Source organism: Macroventuria anomochaeta (genome assembly GCF_010093625.1).
Source record: "Macroventuria anomochaeta strain CBS 525.71 unplaced genomic scaffold BU25scaffold_44, whole genome shotgun sequence".
NCBI lineage: Eukaryota > Fungi > Ascomycota > Dothideomycetes > Pleosporales > Didymellaceae > Macroventuria > Macroventuria anomochaeta.
The window spans coordinates 177,021-194,471 of record NW_022985405.1 but is presented as its reverse complement, the minus strand read 5'-3'; the positions used below and the strand labels follow the sequence as shown (position 1 = coordinate 194,471).

Here is a 17,451-nt window from a genome sequence, read left to right as displayed (position 1 = left end):
GGCTGTATGTGCCGTCCGTGGAACAACAAGGTGTACTGCAACCCTCACTGTGCGCCGTCAAGATCGTTTCAAAGGCCCGTGTAGACGTGAGTTAATTATAGCTTGGGCATGCTTTGGCCCTCAGCTCCCTGTACAGTGACCCCATGAGCTGATTGTGGACGGCGTTAGCTTTTTCGGACGGTCCTTTGAGCTACAGATGCTGTGACAGACGCATCTAGTGCTTGAACTCTGATCTGCCTGACTCAGAGGCGACTAAGCTCAGTGAGGACGGTATCCAAGGTCAGCTTTCGAACGTGATTCCTTCACAGGCGTATGGAACTTTTGCAATTTTGTGTCCACTGTATGGTGCAGCTTTCGAATATTTGTTCATGTGTTTCTTTGTCCCATCGCAAAGATGCCGGGTGATGAGGGTGCAGACAAAGCACGATCGACTCTGCTATCATTTCCAGCTTTATGTCTCGAGTTCCAGCTCTTGTGCTTTGAGTGCATTGGTGCAGTGCGGTCTGGTTCCCTTGCGCTTTGTATCACCTTGACCGGCCAAGGGAAGTCTAAAGATGGTTCTTCGTGCTGCCGGAGGATACGATCCTGACTTTCTCGCTCGCCGCCCGCATCACTTGACATCTCGATGACTTCACCAGGTTCGGCGATGAACTCAGCAAAGGTTGGCTTGTCTGTGCTTGAACCGCCAGTCTTGCGTTCGTTCGACCCAAGATTTGTACCGATAGATGTCGAGTTGGTCTGTCTCGAGCTTCCATTCGACTGTATGTTGGAAGAGCGTAAAGACTTGGTGATTGAGCCTGCTGTCGCGAATATGCGCTTCAGGAGTGGACGAAGTGTTGCGAGGCATCCAGCTATGATACTGGCGCCGCACTCGATTGTGGACCAGATAGCGATGTTGGTTGCGTTCCAGAAAAAGTCGTTGATTTGAGTGAGGCCGTCAACGTATTGGAAGCGAATCATGGAGCAGATGCAGGCGCTTGCGGCGAGGCAGAGGATGAACCCAACTGAGAGCTTCGATCTTCGATCCATGTTCGCGTTCCAGAGGACCATGATTGGTAGCACGACGAAGACAAGGTCAGTAAGGGTAGAGAACGTAGCTATCATCTCAACTTTTAGCAAGATGTCCCGATACAAGGCAGGTTGTGGATCTGCTTACCTGACTGATACGCCATGAACCGGTCAAGGCCTCTCGAGGTGCACTGGTTTCTCAACTGTTGCAGTACATATCGGTTGACGTTTGGTCCGCAGCGGAAGATACAATAGAAGAACGCGGCAACTGAAGAGAATACGTTGACACCAATGGTCACATAGATGAGCATGTTGTGCCATGAGGCGACCACGATGCGCGCAAAGAAGATACCGAGTGAGATCTTGACCATCATCATCGCCATAAGGTAGGTCGCTTCGCTCACGACAACCCACTGTCCGAGTCAGCTATATCATCCAATGGGCGAGATTTGCCTGCCTTCGTGAGCTTCTGCAGTCCTTCGAGGCTCGCGACATGCGTGCCACCACCATTCGCTTCAATGTACAATTGCGATCCGGAGTAGACTGTGAAAATCATCTAAGAACGTGTCAGCTACGAGTGGCCCTCGTCCGTGAACCAAGGGTGAACCCTACCCCAGCCAGGATCATAGTCGCATCGTCCCAGCCGAAGCTTGCGATGATCCAAGTACGGGTCCATATCCTGAGTAGAATGAATACCCAAGCAAGCGCCAGGAATGCGATCGTTATCCTCTCTTGTTGCTCGCTCGCTTGAGCGATTTCATCAAAACCATGCACCATGTTCAAATCAAAGGGTGTCGAACGAGAGGACAGGGGCCACGTCCTGTCAGCGAAGGTGTCGTCCCAGACGACAGCGTGAGGCGTAATGAGTGACGGGAGATATGTAATGACTGGAGACGAGATCGGGCGTTCAGCGGAACAGCGAACGGTTGGCTCCATAGCTACATATTGGATGCAGCTCGAGTATATAGACAACGTTCCACGACACCGGCCTTGACGCCACGTTGGGAAGGGTAGGTACACAAGGTAGGACAGACTTGATGATGAAGTCTTAGGTCGCGTTCATCGGTCCAGGCAAAAGAAAGGTCGCCGAACAAGCGGGACAACCCTTCATCTGGATTCAAGACGCATCCTTCGAGCTGAGAGCTGAGGAGACTGGTGTTGAGTTCTCCGCAGTGAGGCTTGCAGACCGTTTATAGTAGATTTCCTGCACGGTACCTACTCCCGAGCGCCGTCATTCCTCTTCCCCGGAGCTACAGCTTTCGGTTTCAGTTCCAGCGCGTTCAGGACCTTCGCTAGAAAGCCCATCAAAAGCAAATCCAGGCACTGGTTGGCGCCCTGTCATTACTGAAACACACAGCGGATAGATCTGGTGGCGTGCGTTCGTTGGGAGCGCCGCGGCCTCGAGAACACTGACAGCTATTGGCACTGGTGATTTTCATACTACGGAGGTATTCGCAGGCATGTCGTGCTAATTCGTGAAACCTGAGATGCGGGTGAAGGACGCGATGCAGGAAGTCGCGATTGGGAGCCAAACAATCTCCACAAGCACGGGCCAATCACCTTTTCGACTTCCTCATACATTGCGCAAGAGCAAACCTTCACATCTACGACAAAAAAAAGCACAATCTACATCATCAAACGTCTGTAAGAGTTGGGATCTGGGCGCAGCTAAGGATTTGAAAGGCTGTAGGGCCACGCAAGGGCCTACACTCTTACCTGCTGTTTACGCTACTTTCACTCAATCAACAACGCCATTTGAACCGCCTTGTACGACAATTGCTGCGAGCGCTGTCCGATTCAAGTTGAAGCGCCACGATGCTGCAGAGTTGAGACGTGCTCGCCGACTATCGACTCAAAACGTTTGTTCAATGCGCCAAGACCAGCAGCTCGCATTCAGCCATTCCCTCTGAAAGCACTCGTTGCAATCACGCAGGGCGGCCCCTGGACCCCAGCATTTGCGCTCCTGCACTTCACACCCGTTATCCTTGCGGCCTTAGCCGCTGCTTTTCATTGTTTGGGCCCGCTGATTACACGGCATTTTCGTCGGTAACGGTAGACTGGCAACATGCCGCCCTCAACGAGAAGACGAGCACAGCATCATATGCCACCACCTCCAGCGGAATATCCCGGCAGCGACGAAGATGTAGACGATGAAGGGATGGATCCCGAAGAGGAGGATGGTGATGTAATGGGAGATGAACTGGTAGCAATGGAGGGAGAGGAAGACCTGGAAGAAGAGGATGGGCTCGGTAAGTCTTTCCGTCTTTCCTTGCTGCATACCCTGGCTTCATTCTGTGTCACTTTACACAGTACAAGACCTTCACATGTTTGAGTGCTCTTTTTGAAATCGTCTCGAGACTATACCACCGGATTGTCTGCATTGCCTAGCTCCGCCAACCTCGTGTACTTTGAAGATGTTGTACAAGCCGGCTTCCAGAAGCCAACATGTGGTCACTCCAGTGTCACTATTACGCGGCGATGCACCTTCATTTTTAAACTTTTGTTGACCCTTCGCAGCATCAGCCGGCGGCCCAGATACACCTCTTCCAAACCTTGATCCACCACCCTCCTACCTGCGCGAGATCAGCACGCTAGCATCCTGGACAGTATCCTCCTCGAAACCCGGCTGTTCAATCCCACAACTCCGGCACCCCTCCCCATCACTCTTCTGGCAATCCGATGGCCCTCAACCACACTATCTCAACATCCATTTCTTCAAACTCGTCCGCATCGTCGGCCTGCGCTTGTATCTTGACTTCGAACAAGATGAATCCTACACACCAACCCGCATCATCTTCCTCGCCGGCTCCGGCATGAACAACCTCCAAGAGTGGGGGGAAATGCGACTTGAATCACCCCGAGGCTGGGTATGGGCGGACTTCTCCAACGTGGGCGACGCATCAGATGATGACTCTGCAGAAGAGGAAGACAGCGAAGACGACGACGCATTCCAAGCACGCATGCTCTCCGGCCTCAACCGCCCACGCAACCGCAGAACATCAGAACATCGCTCCAGTGACAGCGAAAACATGCCCCTCCCGCCTCAGCGCCAGCGCGTCCCAAGTAACTTCCCCACACACCTCGAAACGCCGCAGCCATTCGATACGCCCGTCACCGTGCCGCAGCTCCCACAGCATCGCCCACAGTTCACACCACAGTTCACACCGCAAACGCACCACGAGACACCCACGCTACCGCGCCCAACACCCCGTCTCCCCTTCAGCAGTCTCAGCCCCAACGCCGCGCCCCCACCCGTTAGAGCAGCGCGCCGCCCAAAGATGCCGGTGCTGAGAGCGCATCTAGTGCAGATCAAGATCCTGGAGAATCATCAGAACGGGAAGGATACGCATTTGCGCGGGCTGCAGATATTTGCTCGGAACGATGAGGGTGAGAGGAGTCCGGTAAGAGGAGGGAAGGTGAGTGCTAGTGATGCGGTGACGGGAGGTGATTTGGGAGAGGTGGGGATAATGAGGACGAGGAGGGAACGGAGGGAGAGGGAGGAGGTGTTGGAGTTGGGGGGGTTCAGTGGGGGGTTTGATATCCGTTAGAGAAGGCAGTTTGCTTGTGAGTTGCGAGAGAGGATCAACATGCAGCATTTTCGTAGCATCACGTACGGCATCAAGGAATTTGCATATGAAGATTAGGAATTTTGCATTGTCCAAACGCTGACTTGTTCATCCACCTTGGTCGACTTTTATATACAATTCTGATGAGATCCTTAGTGACAAACCTCTATGCAGCGCCTTCACCATGCATATTGGTCTACTCGAAGAAAGGAAATGGTATAAGGCCCACTAACACACTTCTCGAAGCGGAATCCTCATTGCTTTTCATACTGTCATGTTGAATTTGCCCTAGCCTCAGGGCATGAGGTAGTATGCCTAGAACAGACCCCTGCCCTCGCTCTTGTCAAGTGTGTTGTTGATGTCCTTGGGCTCGGGCTCCTTCTCAGTTTTGCGCTCGGGGTGCTCATCGTCGGAGACATCATTCAGGCTCTCTACGCTTTGCGCCTGCTTGTTTTTGTTCTTGTTCCTGTTCCTCTTCTTCTTCGACGGCGTGCCGGCCGGTGTGCTAGCAACATCGTTCTGGCCCTGTTCCCGCTCAGCGTTCACGTCGTCACTGTTCTGCTGTGCCTTCTCCTCGATATTGTCGTTTGTCTCCTTGACTTGTTGCTGGACCTTGTCCTTGGTCTCGCTGGCCTTGCTGACGACATCCGTTGCGATCTCCTTTGCCTTCTCAGTTGTAGCCTGAGCATCATCATTGATCTTCTGCAGGCGCTCGCTGACCTTGCGGTTGACATTCTTAACGAAGTCTTCGTTCGAAGGGCTCAGACTTGAACGGGGGTTCTTAGCGTCGCCGTTAACACCCTTGCGTCCGCGAACGGAGCCCTTGTTGGCGCTGCCGTTCTTGCCCTCCTCGCTGATCGACTCGATCTCACGCTCGACACCGTGGATAGCGTCACCAGCGGCCTTCGAGATGGGTGTGTGCTTGGACTGATGCTTAGCCCGGGAGTTTGTGCGGCGGAAGTAGGACTTGACGAAGAAGCGCATGAAGAGACCCGTAAGAGGAGCAAGGTAGATCAAGTTGAGATAGATGGCAAATGCCTGGCCAGAAGTGTCAATGCAGGGAGCGTGCTGGTACTCAGTGCGATAGACGACCCTGTCCACGGTGTGGGTGGTGTGAGGGTGGAGCAGGCGCTGAACGGGATTTTCGTGGTGGGCAGCGACAACAGTAGGGGTGTGCGATTGGTGCGCAGGAATGAGAGAGGACCCGGGTACGGGGATGTTCTCAGCAAGACCCTCGTCGCCAGCTGCGCGGTAGACCAGCTTCCACAGGAAAGCAAGAGCTGGGCCAGTCGCGGTAGGCAGAACTGCAGTAGCGGACTCGGTCACGGACGAGACGGCAGACGAGACAGTAGATGCGATGGAGGAAGGCTGTACGCTAGAGGTGACCTGCTCAGCAATCTTGTGTGCGACCGAAACCGGGACAGTGTACGAGACGAAGAGGTGGAGAGCAGCGAAGCTGGCGCCGACGAGGAACTGGGTGATCTGCATCGTGGTGAGGGTGCGTTTGACGAAATTGGGCACGCGGTAGCCGAGAGCGGAGAGAGTGTAGTATGTGTACTGTAGAGCAGTTAGTCGCTGTAATTCTCCATTCGAGGTTCATCAAAGTACATACCATCATGGCATGGATACCGGAGTTGATCTGGACGAACATCCAGATAGGCGGGGACATGTAACGCATACCAGCCCACATAGACAGCATAGCACCAGCGTGGTGGTACTTCTGGAGAGTCGTGCTACGCTTTCCCTTGACCAGAATGATGACGGTATCAAGGACTTCGTAGAACTTGGAGAGGTAGAACCACCAGCCCCAGAAAGCAAGACCCTCATTCCACATCCTGCCAACATCGGTGCGGTCTGGGAGACCGTTCGGGCCAACGTGAATGTTGGTATTCCTGCTTCCCCAAGTGTTCGCGTCCGGGTTGTATGTAACTGCATCGCCGAGACCACGAGGTCCCTGGATCTTGCAGAGCGCGTCGACGGTGCCAACGAAGGCATTGGGCTCCCTCCAGTTAGGGAAGGAGGCTTTCAGGCCATGAAACATAGCCACGCAGGTGACTGCGGAGTAGACGGCGAGAAAGACATTGTGGGCGATAACGAATGCCTTGAACCAGCCGTGGCTGGCGATCCTCCACGGCTTGTTACCGTGCTGGCGGTTGTACCAGTTGAGGTAGGTGACGGTAACGGCGTAGACGGCGGCGATAGTCAAGGGAACCTTGGGGTCAAGCGCCTTCTCGAAAATATCCTGGGGGATCTGGAAGGGGTTTGCGAGAGTCGGCTCGCCGCTGTAGGGGTTCGTGATGGGCGGTGGTGCAGCATCTGGGGGAAACTTCAGGACAGACCATGAAGGGACCTCCCCAGGAAAGAGAGATGGCCCTGCGCCAGACATTGTGACGTCGCTGCCTGATTCTCAATTGGTTGAGCTGTGTGGGCGCGCGACAGATTGAATGCGCGGGGTGCGTCGACAGTGCGACGCGTAAAGACAGCGGTGCAGGATGGCCGGTGAAAGGTTGCGCTGCAGTAGAGCTCTCGCGGTGACGTCGTTGGCACTAAAGATAACGCGCGCGTGGACAAAGAATGGTGAAGGAGATGTCGTAGTGGGAGTTTTCCTGCACTCGAGCGCCGCCAATGGCTAGCCGTTGACGCTAGAGTCGAATCACAGCGGCTGGATTCTGAGAATCTGGATGCTCTGGATGCCTCCACACGTTGTGCGGTTTCTTGTTTGTTGGCACGCGTGCGTACTTACCCGTTTTCAAGTCACTCAGGACGGCAAACAGCGGGTGCGCGCAGATATACCCAAAGCTCAGTCAGGAGCACGAACACACTGGGGCCCTGCACGAATGTGGCACTCGTCTTTCGGACTTGTGGCTGGATAGAGCAGGCGACTGTTGGCAAACGTCTTGGTGATGGAAATTCCTCTCTTGCGGCAGGCTAGCGGTGCGACAACAATTTTTACCCAATCGTAGACATGACATCAACCGAGGCAGGACAAGCCAAGACGCACGGTCTACGAACGTACCAGCTTGCCATTTTTTGCAAAGCACGCCTCAGACTGTGGGTGCCAATGTTCTGCTAAAGTGAGTTCCAGCCTCGCAAGGCTAGCAGAATCGGGTAATCTTCTGAATAATTATGTATTTTGAGGTCGCAAGCAGTAATTCCAGCGTGCCGCCTGTAGAATCCGGAGAGTCGTTCTGACAGGGGTGTGTACCCTGATGCACTTCGTACAATATCCCAGTTAACGCACACAGTATCAGGGAAGGACAGTTCCGAACAGACACGATAAATACCTCTTGGGAGAAGGATATTGTTATTGACAAGTCTATATAGAGTATAACACGCTAAAGAATTAGAACTTAGGTTTGCTGCTCAATGGGATTGGCGGCGGTTCTCCAGAATTGGTAGATGTCAACGCTGGTTTCTTAGCTGGCGGCGGTGGAGGCTTCTTTCCTATTCCTCCTGTAACAGGTGCTTGGGATGATGCCAGTGTGTTTGATCCCACTGCAAAGCTGTTCACCTTGCCTGCAATGCCGTACTTCTGGTTGAGCCCACTCGCTGCCCGCCAGCCTGACGCTGTTTGTTCCCCATGCCGTTGTTTGAAGTTATTGGCTGTCGATGCTGCACTCTTCAGATCTGAGCTAGAGACTTTGGATGAATCGTTGCGGATATTGCTGGCAGTTCTGAGGGCTGCTTGCTTGTCCGCCCAAGATGTCCCTGCGCTCGGTGCTGTCTCTGCTGTAGACGATATGTTCATCTTGGCGAGCCTGTTGTGCAGTTCGTTGAGCTGTGGGGCGTTGCTCGCTGTAGCAGGGGGAGATATCGGCGCTGCTGTGGACGAGTTCGAGGCTTGATGTGCTTGTGGAGGAGGTGCCAATGTGCGCTGACGAGGTGGTACAGGCGGAGAAGCATTGCGGCCAATGCCCAAGCCTGGCACCGCTACACCAGCCTGACCCAGACGGTTCATGGCTCCCTGATTGAGAGTATGCGCCGCCGGCTGTTGTATAGCCTCTCCATACGATGGGGGTGCAGGCGGTGTGTACTCGTCGACGTTCTCTGTTTGGCGTGGAGGGAGCCTTGGTGGCAGGCTAGGGGGGTTCGCTCTCGAGGCTGGCACTGGAGGAGGCGTGGCAGCATTTGGTCTGAATGCTGGCGGTTTGGGCAGGTGAGCAGTACTGAGCCCTGTTGTGTCTGTTCTATAGGGCCCTTGCGGTACTGACTCCTGCTCTGCTCTTCTCTGCGCCTCTTCCTTTCCCTGCAAGCGTTGTCTTGCCGAGTCTGGCGGTGCAGCACCAAGTCCACCGGAGACCGGTGATGCTCCTGGGATTCGTTTCGGTGGGGGCGCAAAAGACGCGGGGTCTTTCAAGGTTGACAGCGGTGCAGACTGATGCTCACGAGCAGCCTCAGCGTGGGTATCTTTCCCCTGTGCCTTGCCTACCCATCCTTTCTGTAGCAATCAGTGCTGGGTCGTTGAAGAACGCAAGTGATAGGACCTACCACTTGACCGAACTTTGAGTCGCTCGCAGCACCTGAACTGCTTGTCTTGCTCTTCTCTGGGTGCCAGCCATTCTTTGCGAGGTTTTTGAAGCGATCAGCCATGTTGGCGCAGTTGTGTAAGGTTTAACATCCTGGACGCGTGGATACTGCGACCGATAGCGTGCTGCGGCCCAATGACGTTGCCAAGGGCTCTGATTAAGCTGTTACTTTCACGGGTCGAGCCGACCATGCCGAGTAGCTCTGTCCTGAGAACAGCCTCAGGTTCAGTACTCTGAGATGGAAGCTCTCCCTAAAGGACATTGATAACATTATCAGTATTTGGTGCAATTACACTGCTACGTGTCATTATCGCCTGAGGCAAATACTCTTCCCACAGCAACTGGACAAACCGTTGTCTGCTTACCCGTCGTACAGGAATGCGAGTACGACCATCCATGAGGTATTTTGTGTAAGACCTCAATGGCTCACATGTTTAGCATCGGAGTACCGGCTACAAAGCCTACCGATAAGAGAGACATTGTGTTTCAGAGTTCAGGATGCGGTGCGCCTGTTGGTGATGAGTGATATCATGGCTTCCCGAGGTAATGGTTAGGCCAAGTAGCTGCAGGCATGAAAGCACGATGAGCCTGTCACGAACACGTCTGTTGTCCGGCGCAAGCCCTCTCATGCTTGTAAGAGGATCTGCAAAACCTCAAGGTTGGCATGCATGTTGTTGCTTTGTCTTTGCATGTCCAGCTGAACGCCACCGGGAAGCCGCAGAGCTCTAAGGTATTCAAAGAGCAGCAATATATTGCAGATACAAATGGTCCACCGGAAGTAAAGGACGTTCATTGTTAGTACAGAGGTGGATCTACGAGTAGTGCCAAATATAGCTCTATTCAAGCAGGTGGGGTCGGCTGCTGCTTCCCAACTCAAGGGCGCGGAGGCTGTGCCCGCGAACTTCACCATCAGCCCAGTCCTTAGCCAACCACAGAACCAGCCTCAACCGATATGTACTCAGAGGTAAGCCAATTGACATGTCAGCTTGCGGCAGCTTCTGCCAGCGTACCGGATATGCCTGCGCCTCTTCTCAGCTGCAGTTCTTTGAAAGGGCTGCCCTCCCGCACTTTTGCTCTTGTTACCAAGGCTGCACATTGAGCGTACACTGCTGTCTTATCCGTCATCTTATGCTCGTGTCCACTTGTGAGGGGATTCACTGTATCTGCGTTAGCTCTCGCGTCATCGACTGCCTAGATACCTGAAGTCTTAGTACCAAGAACTGGTGTGTAAACTCCGTGAGCCGGCCCCGCATTCGCTGTCACTGGAGGATCAGCAACAAAGTCAATCCTGCCCTCGGTGAAGGGTCAATTGCAGGCATTACCGATACTTTCGAAGACACAGAGACCTATCAAGCGGTTGAGCGCCCCTCCTGCTCAGCTTAAGTTCTGACGTTGTACTGCTTATCCCTCTCATACAAGGACGCCTCTCGTCAGCGCATCTTTGGCTGTGTTGAATGAACGCAGCCCCAATGGCGTATAATCGGATTGGACGGGATGATGACCACCGCTACCCGCCCTTGGAAACACCGACAGATGATGAGGACGAGGGCCCCCAGGAGACTTCCTCTTCCGTGAACAAGCAATCTTCGTCGATACCTAACACTTATTTCGAAGAGGTCACTACGATACCCACCGAGTTACCCACCTGGACCAAGAACTACCCTTCCAAGATGTCTGACAATCCATACAGACCATGGGGATCAGACAATCCGTACGATGGGCGTCCAAGTGGGAGCGGGTCTCCACCTTGGGCTACGAACGACGGTTCCACATATCGTGGACCTCCATGGGCATCGACAACACTGTCCACTCAAACAGCATGGGGAGACCATAACGGGCTTCAGTCTCCCACTGCATCAGCAACCCCAACAAGGGTACCGACCGACGATGCATCATCACCTGCGCCTACAGAAGATGGTTTCCCTGATCTGCAGAACCACGGGGCAGACAACGGCCCCAACCGGACGCCCATGTACGCTGCTGCTGGCGTTACGCCGGTGGTGGTCATTATCATAGGGTTCCTCGTGTTCTGTTGTCTACGCAAGCGAAGACGGCAAAGGCAAGCAGCTGCTGAACATAGACATATCGAAGAGATGAAGATGCAACCGAAGCCTGTCGCGTTGCCCTACATAGCGCCCATAACGCCCCCTTCTCCACCGCCAGCAGTTCTGCCACAGTATTCCCCATCAACGCCATCATCGAGCCACCCTCCAACTGCAAGCTCCTCACAGCCTGTCATCTTGGGACCTATTCCATCTGGCAACAATGGTGCATACTTGACAGGCATGGACACATCCGACCTTATTTCCATGACTTCAGCAAACGGCGTTAGCAGACAGGGCACGGTAGTGGATCGAGATCCTTTCGCAGACGGCAGAAGCCTCGAGGAAGCACCACCACCATATCGACCAAGCAGTCTTCCCCCGGCCAGCCTCGCATCTACCTCTCGCAATAGCAGCGTTCGAATGGCTGCACCTCCACACATGACTTCACGGACACAACTCATCGAGCGTTCGCCTTTCGACGACCCTGAGGACGACGAGGTGTCAGAACTCTCAGGGCCTGCTCTGGGGAGGAGTACTGATGCGATGTCTGATGTTTCTGATTCTTCATATCAAGTTGACCCTGTTGTGGGCAGGTCTCCATTCTGATAGGCGTTACGATGAACTTTACTTTCTTATCTTAATGTATATACTCGAGGACAGTTCTCTCTCTACATCAGCGAACCTTACTGCGTCCTAACGAAAGCATATGTATAGGTGTTTAGATGTTGGTTCGACAGGAAAACGGCAGCCGGTGCAAAGGATGCGATTATTTCCAGTTACCTAGTCCAAATATGATTTCATGACGAAATGAGGCGTTCTAGCTCCGAGGACCGCATGTTTGGCTCGGTTGATACCACAAAGTACGTGTCAAAAAGACAGGGCAGATTGAAGACCTCAAGATCACAAACCCTTACCGAAACTTCTCTCTTTGATGAATCTCTTTGATGAGTCGTGAGCTATAAAGGGCACCCTGGGTCGTACATACACGATGTGCCCGCATGGTAGCATCGCCTCTGCTGAAATAACATGACAATCGCCCCCCCCCCCCCTCAGAATCAAGGGAGAGGGTGTACCTTGCATAAGAGATAGCGACATCTATCCGGCGACGCTAGGGTAGAGATGTACGATCATCTCACACGCCATGCCAGGGATGGGGGTCGACAAGGCCAGAGCCGATCCCGCCGTTGTCTCACAAACTCCGCTTGTGCACCGTTGTGCCAGCAACCACAGATAGTATTGTTTGGTAGCGTTTGGAGATCGTAGAGGTACTCGTGTGTTTTTATGTCATGACGAAGTCATATCGTAGGATCTTCGATCGTATGGGGCACGGCCTCGTATACCAGGACACGTGCAGTTAGGGGCCGAAGGTTAATTGTGGGAAGTGCTGAAATTGGCACGCCTACAGTAGGGCATTTCTCCGCTGGGGAGATCATGCATACGGCAATTGGCTCTAGGACGCGCAGTTTCCAGGAACAGGATAGGGAGGTATCGCCTGGCGGGCGCTCAAAAGGCATGGTATCGCATCAAAAGCACACGACTGTGCAGGTCCAACATTGCGGATGGGATTAGATCGAACTGGTGCTTGGCAGGGTGGACATCCTTCGGCAGCTCCTATTCGCTGCATGCTCAACATTTACGAGACCCAGCGGCCGGCTCAGGAGTGCAGCTCAGGAGTTTGCAGGAGAGATGGGCTGCAGGGCAGCTTGACTGGTTCACGGGTGTTCTAACAGCGAATGTCGAGTGGTTCTTTCCCAGGTTGTACCTAGCGCGGATGCAAATCTGGGCGGACCTCAGCGCGACCTGTCGAACCCAGCAATCGTTGTTCCGCTACGCATCTTCTCAGCCATCATGTTCCGTGCCGCCTGCGCTCTAGCACAGCGTGGTACCTTTGGCGCAGCCTCCTAGCTCTCATTTGCTCTATTGGTCCGCATTTGTTGGCGGAAGCCCTCGCTCGCATGCTCATCAGTCAGGCGTGAATTGGCATCAGACCTTCTCCATGTCTCCCTGCTAATACTACCAATAATGAGCACTCCCTCGCTATATCCCCACGAGCATGCCTACAGCCCATTGCGGCTCGGTTCCTGATTGTCTGCTGCCCGAACTTTAGGGCTCAGGAGACGCATTCCTGCGTTGCTGCTTGTTGCTCCGGGCCACGATCGGTACAACTCATTATTCAATCATTGTCGCCAAATTGCAGCCATTCTTCTGCAGCTTCACCTCGGCCCCACTGCTTCTTCGCCTATTAGCATTTGCAAGAAATCCTCACCGTCATTCCTCGCCAACGGCGTCCGAGCTTGCAACCGTTTCCGGCCTGCAGACCTCTCTTCTGCCCTTGAAGCTGTTGTGACGCCCCTCCGAGGTACCTGCATCTACAGTATCACAGCACTGACATATCCCTAATCCGGCCTGGGTGAGCGTCACTCAAGGTATCACAGCTTCAACGCTCCATCCTGCTTGCGTCTGCACCAGACTGCCACCAGGCTGCGAGAAATTTTGTCAGAGCATCGCTGTCTCCAACACCGCCGATCCGTCGAACGCCTCGAACCTCGTCTCCGTCGGCCGTCTGATACAGTAGCTATATGGTCTTGTAGGGCAGGAACATTGTGTCACTGGGATTGCTATGAGTCTCGATCAGCATATGTTTGGGTACGGACCTCTCTTTCACCGGTTCGAGCTCTCATGTGCCCCCCTCTGTTGAGGATACGGGTCATCACCCTGACACTGCTGGGTCGGTGCCACAGAAGCTCATGATGTACATCAAAAGCCGTCGATGCCTGCTCTGCCTGCTGGCATAGTGAGATTGGCTATGCTATTACCCCAATCGTGGTTTGGTCTACGCCGAGGGGCAGGCAGCACCGCGCTAGGATGTCATCCAGAGCCCTAGGGCATCGACCCATCAGAACCCCCCTCATAACTACATTCCAGCAAAACTTGCTCTCAGCGTTTGCGACGCTCGTTTTCAGTCTTGATACCTCTTGTCCAAGATTATATTCTCGATACATTTATCCGGCTCGTTTCACATTTTACAATGTTTCAGCGCTAACGTGGGTCGTGTGCTAGATCGAAGGATTGGCATCTCCTTCCCAGTCCATCCTCCACACCCAAGTCGGTGACGTTTCCCGACTCAACACCACTCAAGACGCCAAAGACGGAGGGGGCTGCTCACCAGACCCATTTCCTCGACGCCTGGGCAACACCTCGAGTCAATGGGCAGCACACCCCAGCACAGACACCCTCGTACTTGCTGTCGACGCCAAACGACCGACCCTCAAGCTCCTACAGCTTGAAGGTTCGCACACCTGAGGACCCAGAGTTCCATGTCAACCATTTTGCTCCCGCCAACCTTGTTCTGCCGCCTGTCGAACCTCAACGAAGATTGTCGTCATCACCGGATCCGAACTCGCTAAGGAGGGTTGGACTAAACCAGGAAGGTCAACGACTGCTATCTGGTCCCGTCAAGATGGACTTTTCGCAGATGCAGACGCCGCCTCCAACAAGAGATGCTACTTCAAGAAGAAACCTGCAGCAGAGTGTGGGCAACCCGAATGCAACTCCAGCAACGGTAATACGAAGGACACCCCATCAGCAAGTACCGACGTCTGATGGCATATTCAATCAGACCATGTTTGGGTACGCAGACGGCGTACCATTTTCGCCCAGCATGATGCCCTTTGCTAACGCTGGACAAATGTCGGCACCGCCAATGCCCCAGCAGAGGCTGTTCTGGGATTCGACTGATACCAGTCAAATGGATGTAGATATGTCCGGAGCATTAGACCCGTTTGGGCCTACGCCTAACAAGCTCCAAGGCAACATAGGTTGGCAGACATTCCACATTCCTGTCGTCGAGCAGATGCAAGCCCAGTTCCAGCCACAGCAAAGCATGTCATCCGCCGGACCTATGGCGTCCTTTGGCACGAGTACAGCAGGTGAGGGACAGACCTCACAACCAGGCTCATTCGTGTCCACGACTGCTGGCGTCGACCCAAGTATGCTGTTCAGCTTCACAAGTCCTGATGACATTACCGCCTCGTTCGGCAGTATGCCTAAGCAAGCCGCCTTCAAGCCGAACAGACAGCCGTACGAGACTCAGATGCTAGACTCTAAACGCGAAAAGGAAAAAGCAAAGAAACCTAGGAGCTTGCACTCACGTAGCAACACTAACTCGTCCTCCGGTTCCGTCGAAGAGAACCGCCCCAGTTTACAGCGCAGCAACACTGATGGCGGTTTTCGAAGGGCTCGACCAGTGAGCTCAGAGCGAAGATCTTCGGCAGACACCAGTGCTGCCTACCACATCCCACGCCGGTCGTCGCCACTGAAACGTGCGAACAGCGGCGTGCTGAAAGCCATCCCCGAGATTATTCGAAGGCCTCGCACACGACTGATCATCGACGAGACAGGTCGAGCTCGCACGGAGACTGTTCCGGCTGAAGAGGACGAGGCCACGCCCAGAGACATGCGGAGGACTTCGCAGACGTCCATGAGACATCAATACCCAGCGTTGTGGGAAGAGGGTGACACTGAGTCAGACTCAGACGAGCCGCAGCCCATCCTGAGTCGTAACAGTTCATTCAGCATACCACAGCCGCAGCGCCGTGCCTCGAAGCATGCCAGGACCGAGGGCAACGAGCTCTCGAGAAACAACTCCTTCAAGATGGCGCGACCTGCGTCAAGGACGACTTCAAGAGCCTCCTCTGGTGCTTTTGACAAAGCGTCTTTCGACTCCGTAAGGACTGTAAGGCCGCCCAGCCAGAATGCCTCGCGTAGAATCAGCATGGTCGACGTCCTTACAACCTCATCGTTCAGCAGCCAGGCGAGCAGTTACAACTTGGTACCTGACTCGCCAGGTGATGCCTTGGGAGCCCTGAAGAAGGTGGTTGGTAGTCGGCAGGAGAGGATTGGTAAGTTTTGAGAATTGCATACAGCCGTACAGGATGCTGATCATGGTAGAACGTGCTTCGCAGAACACTCTGCAAGCACACAACCAACGCTGGGCGCAAGCCTCTACCGACTTCGCGAATGCCTCCACGCCCCACGGTCACGGTCGCTATGACCCCTTTACCAATAATTTCAACGGCTCGCCAAGCACTGAAGGACTTACGACACCATCAACGGACCGCAGCAGCCTTTCGACGGACAGCACACGATGCGTTTGCCATGGCACAGATGAGGGTCAGCCAATGGTGCAGTGTGAAAGCTGCGAAAAATGGTTGCACATGGGCTGCCTTGGATTAAAACCAAGTACGCTTCCTGCTGTGTACGTATGTGTCTTCTGCACAGGCCAGACGCCTCTCGCGAGAGGTGGACGTATCAGAGGCCCTGTCCCCTTCGACTCGCCGCTTACGCACAAGTCGCTCTTCCGCCGATAAAGCCAGCGCAAACACTAAACCCAAGAAGAGCTGCACGCATACGCTTCTTCTCACAAACCACGCACATACCCTCCTCCTATTGAGGCCTATTTCCAAGTTTGATACCCAGACCCAAAAACCAACCACACAACACACTCCACAATTCGCAATTTGCATACCCGGAGTTTACGGCATCTCTGTTACCCTCGCATTCTGCATACACCAATACTAAACCACCCCTGAGGAGCGAAGCATCGAATATCATCTACCAGCATGTTGCATCATATATCACGCATCTCGACTGTTTTGCATTACCGCAACCCAAGCCAGCCCCCAACATCACATCTCCCAGTTTTTACGCACAACACCCTTCTTTCTCCGCCGGCCGGGGCACTCTTAATAGCACTCTTGTGCTTTAGTTCCTTTCTCTGAAGGCCTTCGGGCAACGATACCAGTATGATGTTTTCGACGCTTCCCTTAAGGAAGATGGGGATCGATGAAGATCATGGCTTGATGAACCCTTTTCATGTTTTCTACGACATTGTATGGGAAGAAGACTAGGACCAAATTGACGGTTGTACATGAATTAAGGGGAGATCGTAGCCTGGACAATCCTGTACATACATGTGGCATGTCTTAATTCACAGACTTCTTGATATCAAACTCTCTTGTTTCTGGTGTCGTAAGCCAACCGCAAGCTCACCCTACAACCTCGGGCATCTTTAGAATTATTCACACCCCACGTGCAATGAAATACTCTAATTGGTATGCTCAGCAAGATTCAGGGTCCCTTGTGGCATGAGATCTCGTGAGCAACTGAATCCATCCTCAGACAATATCAGCTCATGATGCTTACACCGTAGTTGCACCACGCCTACCACAACACTCTGTTCGACAATCACATCTTACAATGACAACTATCTTACCCTCAATGCTGCGCTCTCGGCAGTTGCTCACT

At 53.6% G+C, this 17,451-nt stretch overlaps 6 protein-coding genes across 6 annotated transcripts; 3 read left to right on the top strand and 3 right to left on the bottom strand.

Moving 5' to 3' along the window:
* Positions 1-366: 366 nt before the first annotated feature.
* On the bottom strand, positions 367-2,004 carry BU25DRAFT_495039 (uncharacterized protein; the record flags this gene model as incomplete). Its single annotated transcript, XM_033711823.1, has 4 exons — positions 1,621-2,004; positions 1,466-1,564; positions 1,157-1,421; positions 367-1,097 (listed from the first exon to the last, which is right to left on the bottom strand). Exons 1-4 carry the CDS (start codon positions 1,942-1,944, stop codon positions 367-369), a joined length of 1,419 nt encoding a protein of 472 aa, XP_033556708.1. The 5' UTR covers positions 1,945-2,004.
* Positions 2,005-2,748: 744 nt separating this feature from the next.
* BU25DRAFT_452037 (uncharacterized protein) lies at positions 2,749-4,556 on the top strand (the record flags this gene model as incomplete). Its single annotated transcript, XM_033709778.1, has 2 exons — positions 2,749-3,257; positions 3,526-4,556. Exons 1-2 carry the CDS (start codon positions 3,074-3,076, stop codon positions 4,554-4,556), a joined length of 1,215 nt encoding a protein of 404 aa, XP_033556707.1. The 5' UTR covers positions 2,749-3,073.
* A 110-nt stretch (positions 4,557-4,666) lies between these two features.
* Positions 4,667-7,439, bottom strand: BU25DRAFT_402546 (uncharacterized protein). Its single transcript, XM_033705049.1, has 2 exons — positions 6,187-7,439; positions 4,667-6,131 (listed from the first exon to the last, which is right to left on the bottom strand). Exons 1-2 carry the CDS (start codon positions 6,958-6,960, stop codon positions 4,890-4,892), a joined length of 2,016 nt encoding a protein of 671 aa, XP_033556706.1. The 5' UTR covers positions 6,961-7,439; the 3' UTR covers positions 4,667-4,889.
* Positions 7,440-7,917: 478 nt separating this feature from the next.
* Positions 7,918-9,164, bottom strand: BU25DRAFT_462833 (uncharacterized protein; the record flags this gene model as incomplete). Its single annotated transcript, XM_033710555.1, has 2 exons — positions 7,918-9,012; positions 9,063-9,164. The coding sequence occupies 2 exons, from the start codon at positions 9,162-9,164 to the stop codon at positions 7,918-7,920; spliced, it is 1,197 nt and encodes a 398-aa protein (XP_033556705.1).
* A 1,118-nt stretch (positions 9,165-10,282) lies between these two features.
* BU25DRAFT_209970 (uncharacterized protein) lies at positions 10,283-11,898 on the top strand. The gene has a single exon (XM_033701188.1). The coding sequence runs from the start codon at positions 10,555-10,557 to the stop codon at positions 11,749-11,751; it is 1,197 nt and encodes a 398-aa protein (XP_033556704.1). The 5' UTR covers positions 10,283-10,554; the 3' UTR covers positions 11,752-11,898.
* A 2,707-nt stretch (positions 11,899-14,605) lies between these two features.
* On the top strand, positions 14,606-16,514 carry BU25DRAFT_352061 (uncharacterized protein; the record flags this gene model as incomplete). Its single annotated transcript, XM_033703385.1, has 2 exons — positions 14,606-16,046; positions 16,096-16,514. The coding sequence occupies 2 exons, from the start codon at positions 14,606-14,608 to the stop codon at positions 16,512-16,514; spliced, it is 1,860 nt and encodes a 619-aa protein (XP_033556703.1).
* Between the last annotated feature and the right edge of the window lie 937 nt (positions 16,515-17,451).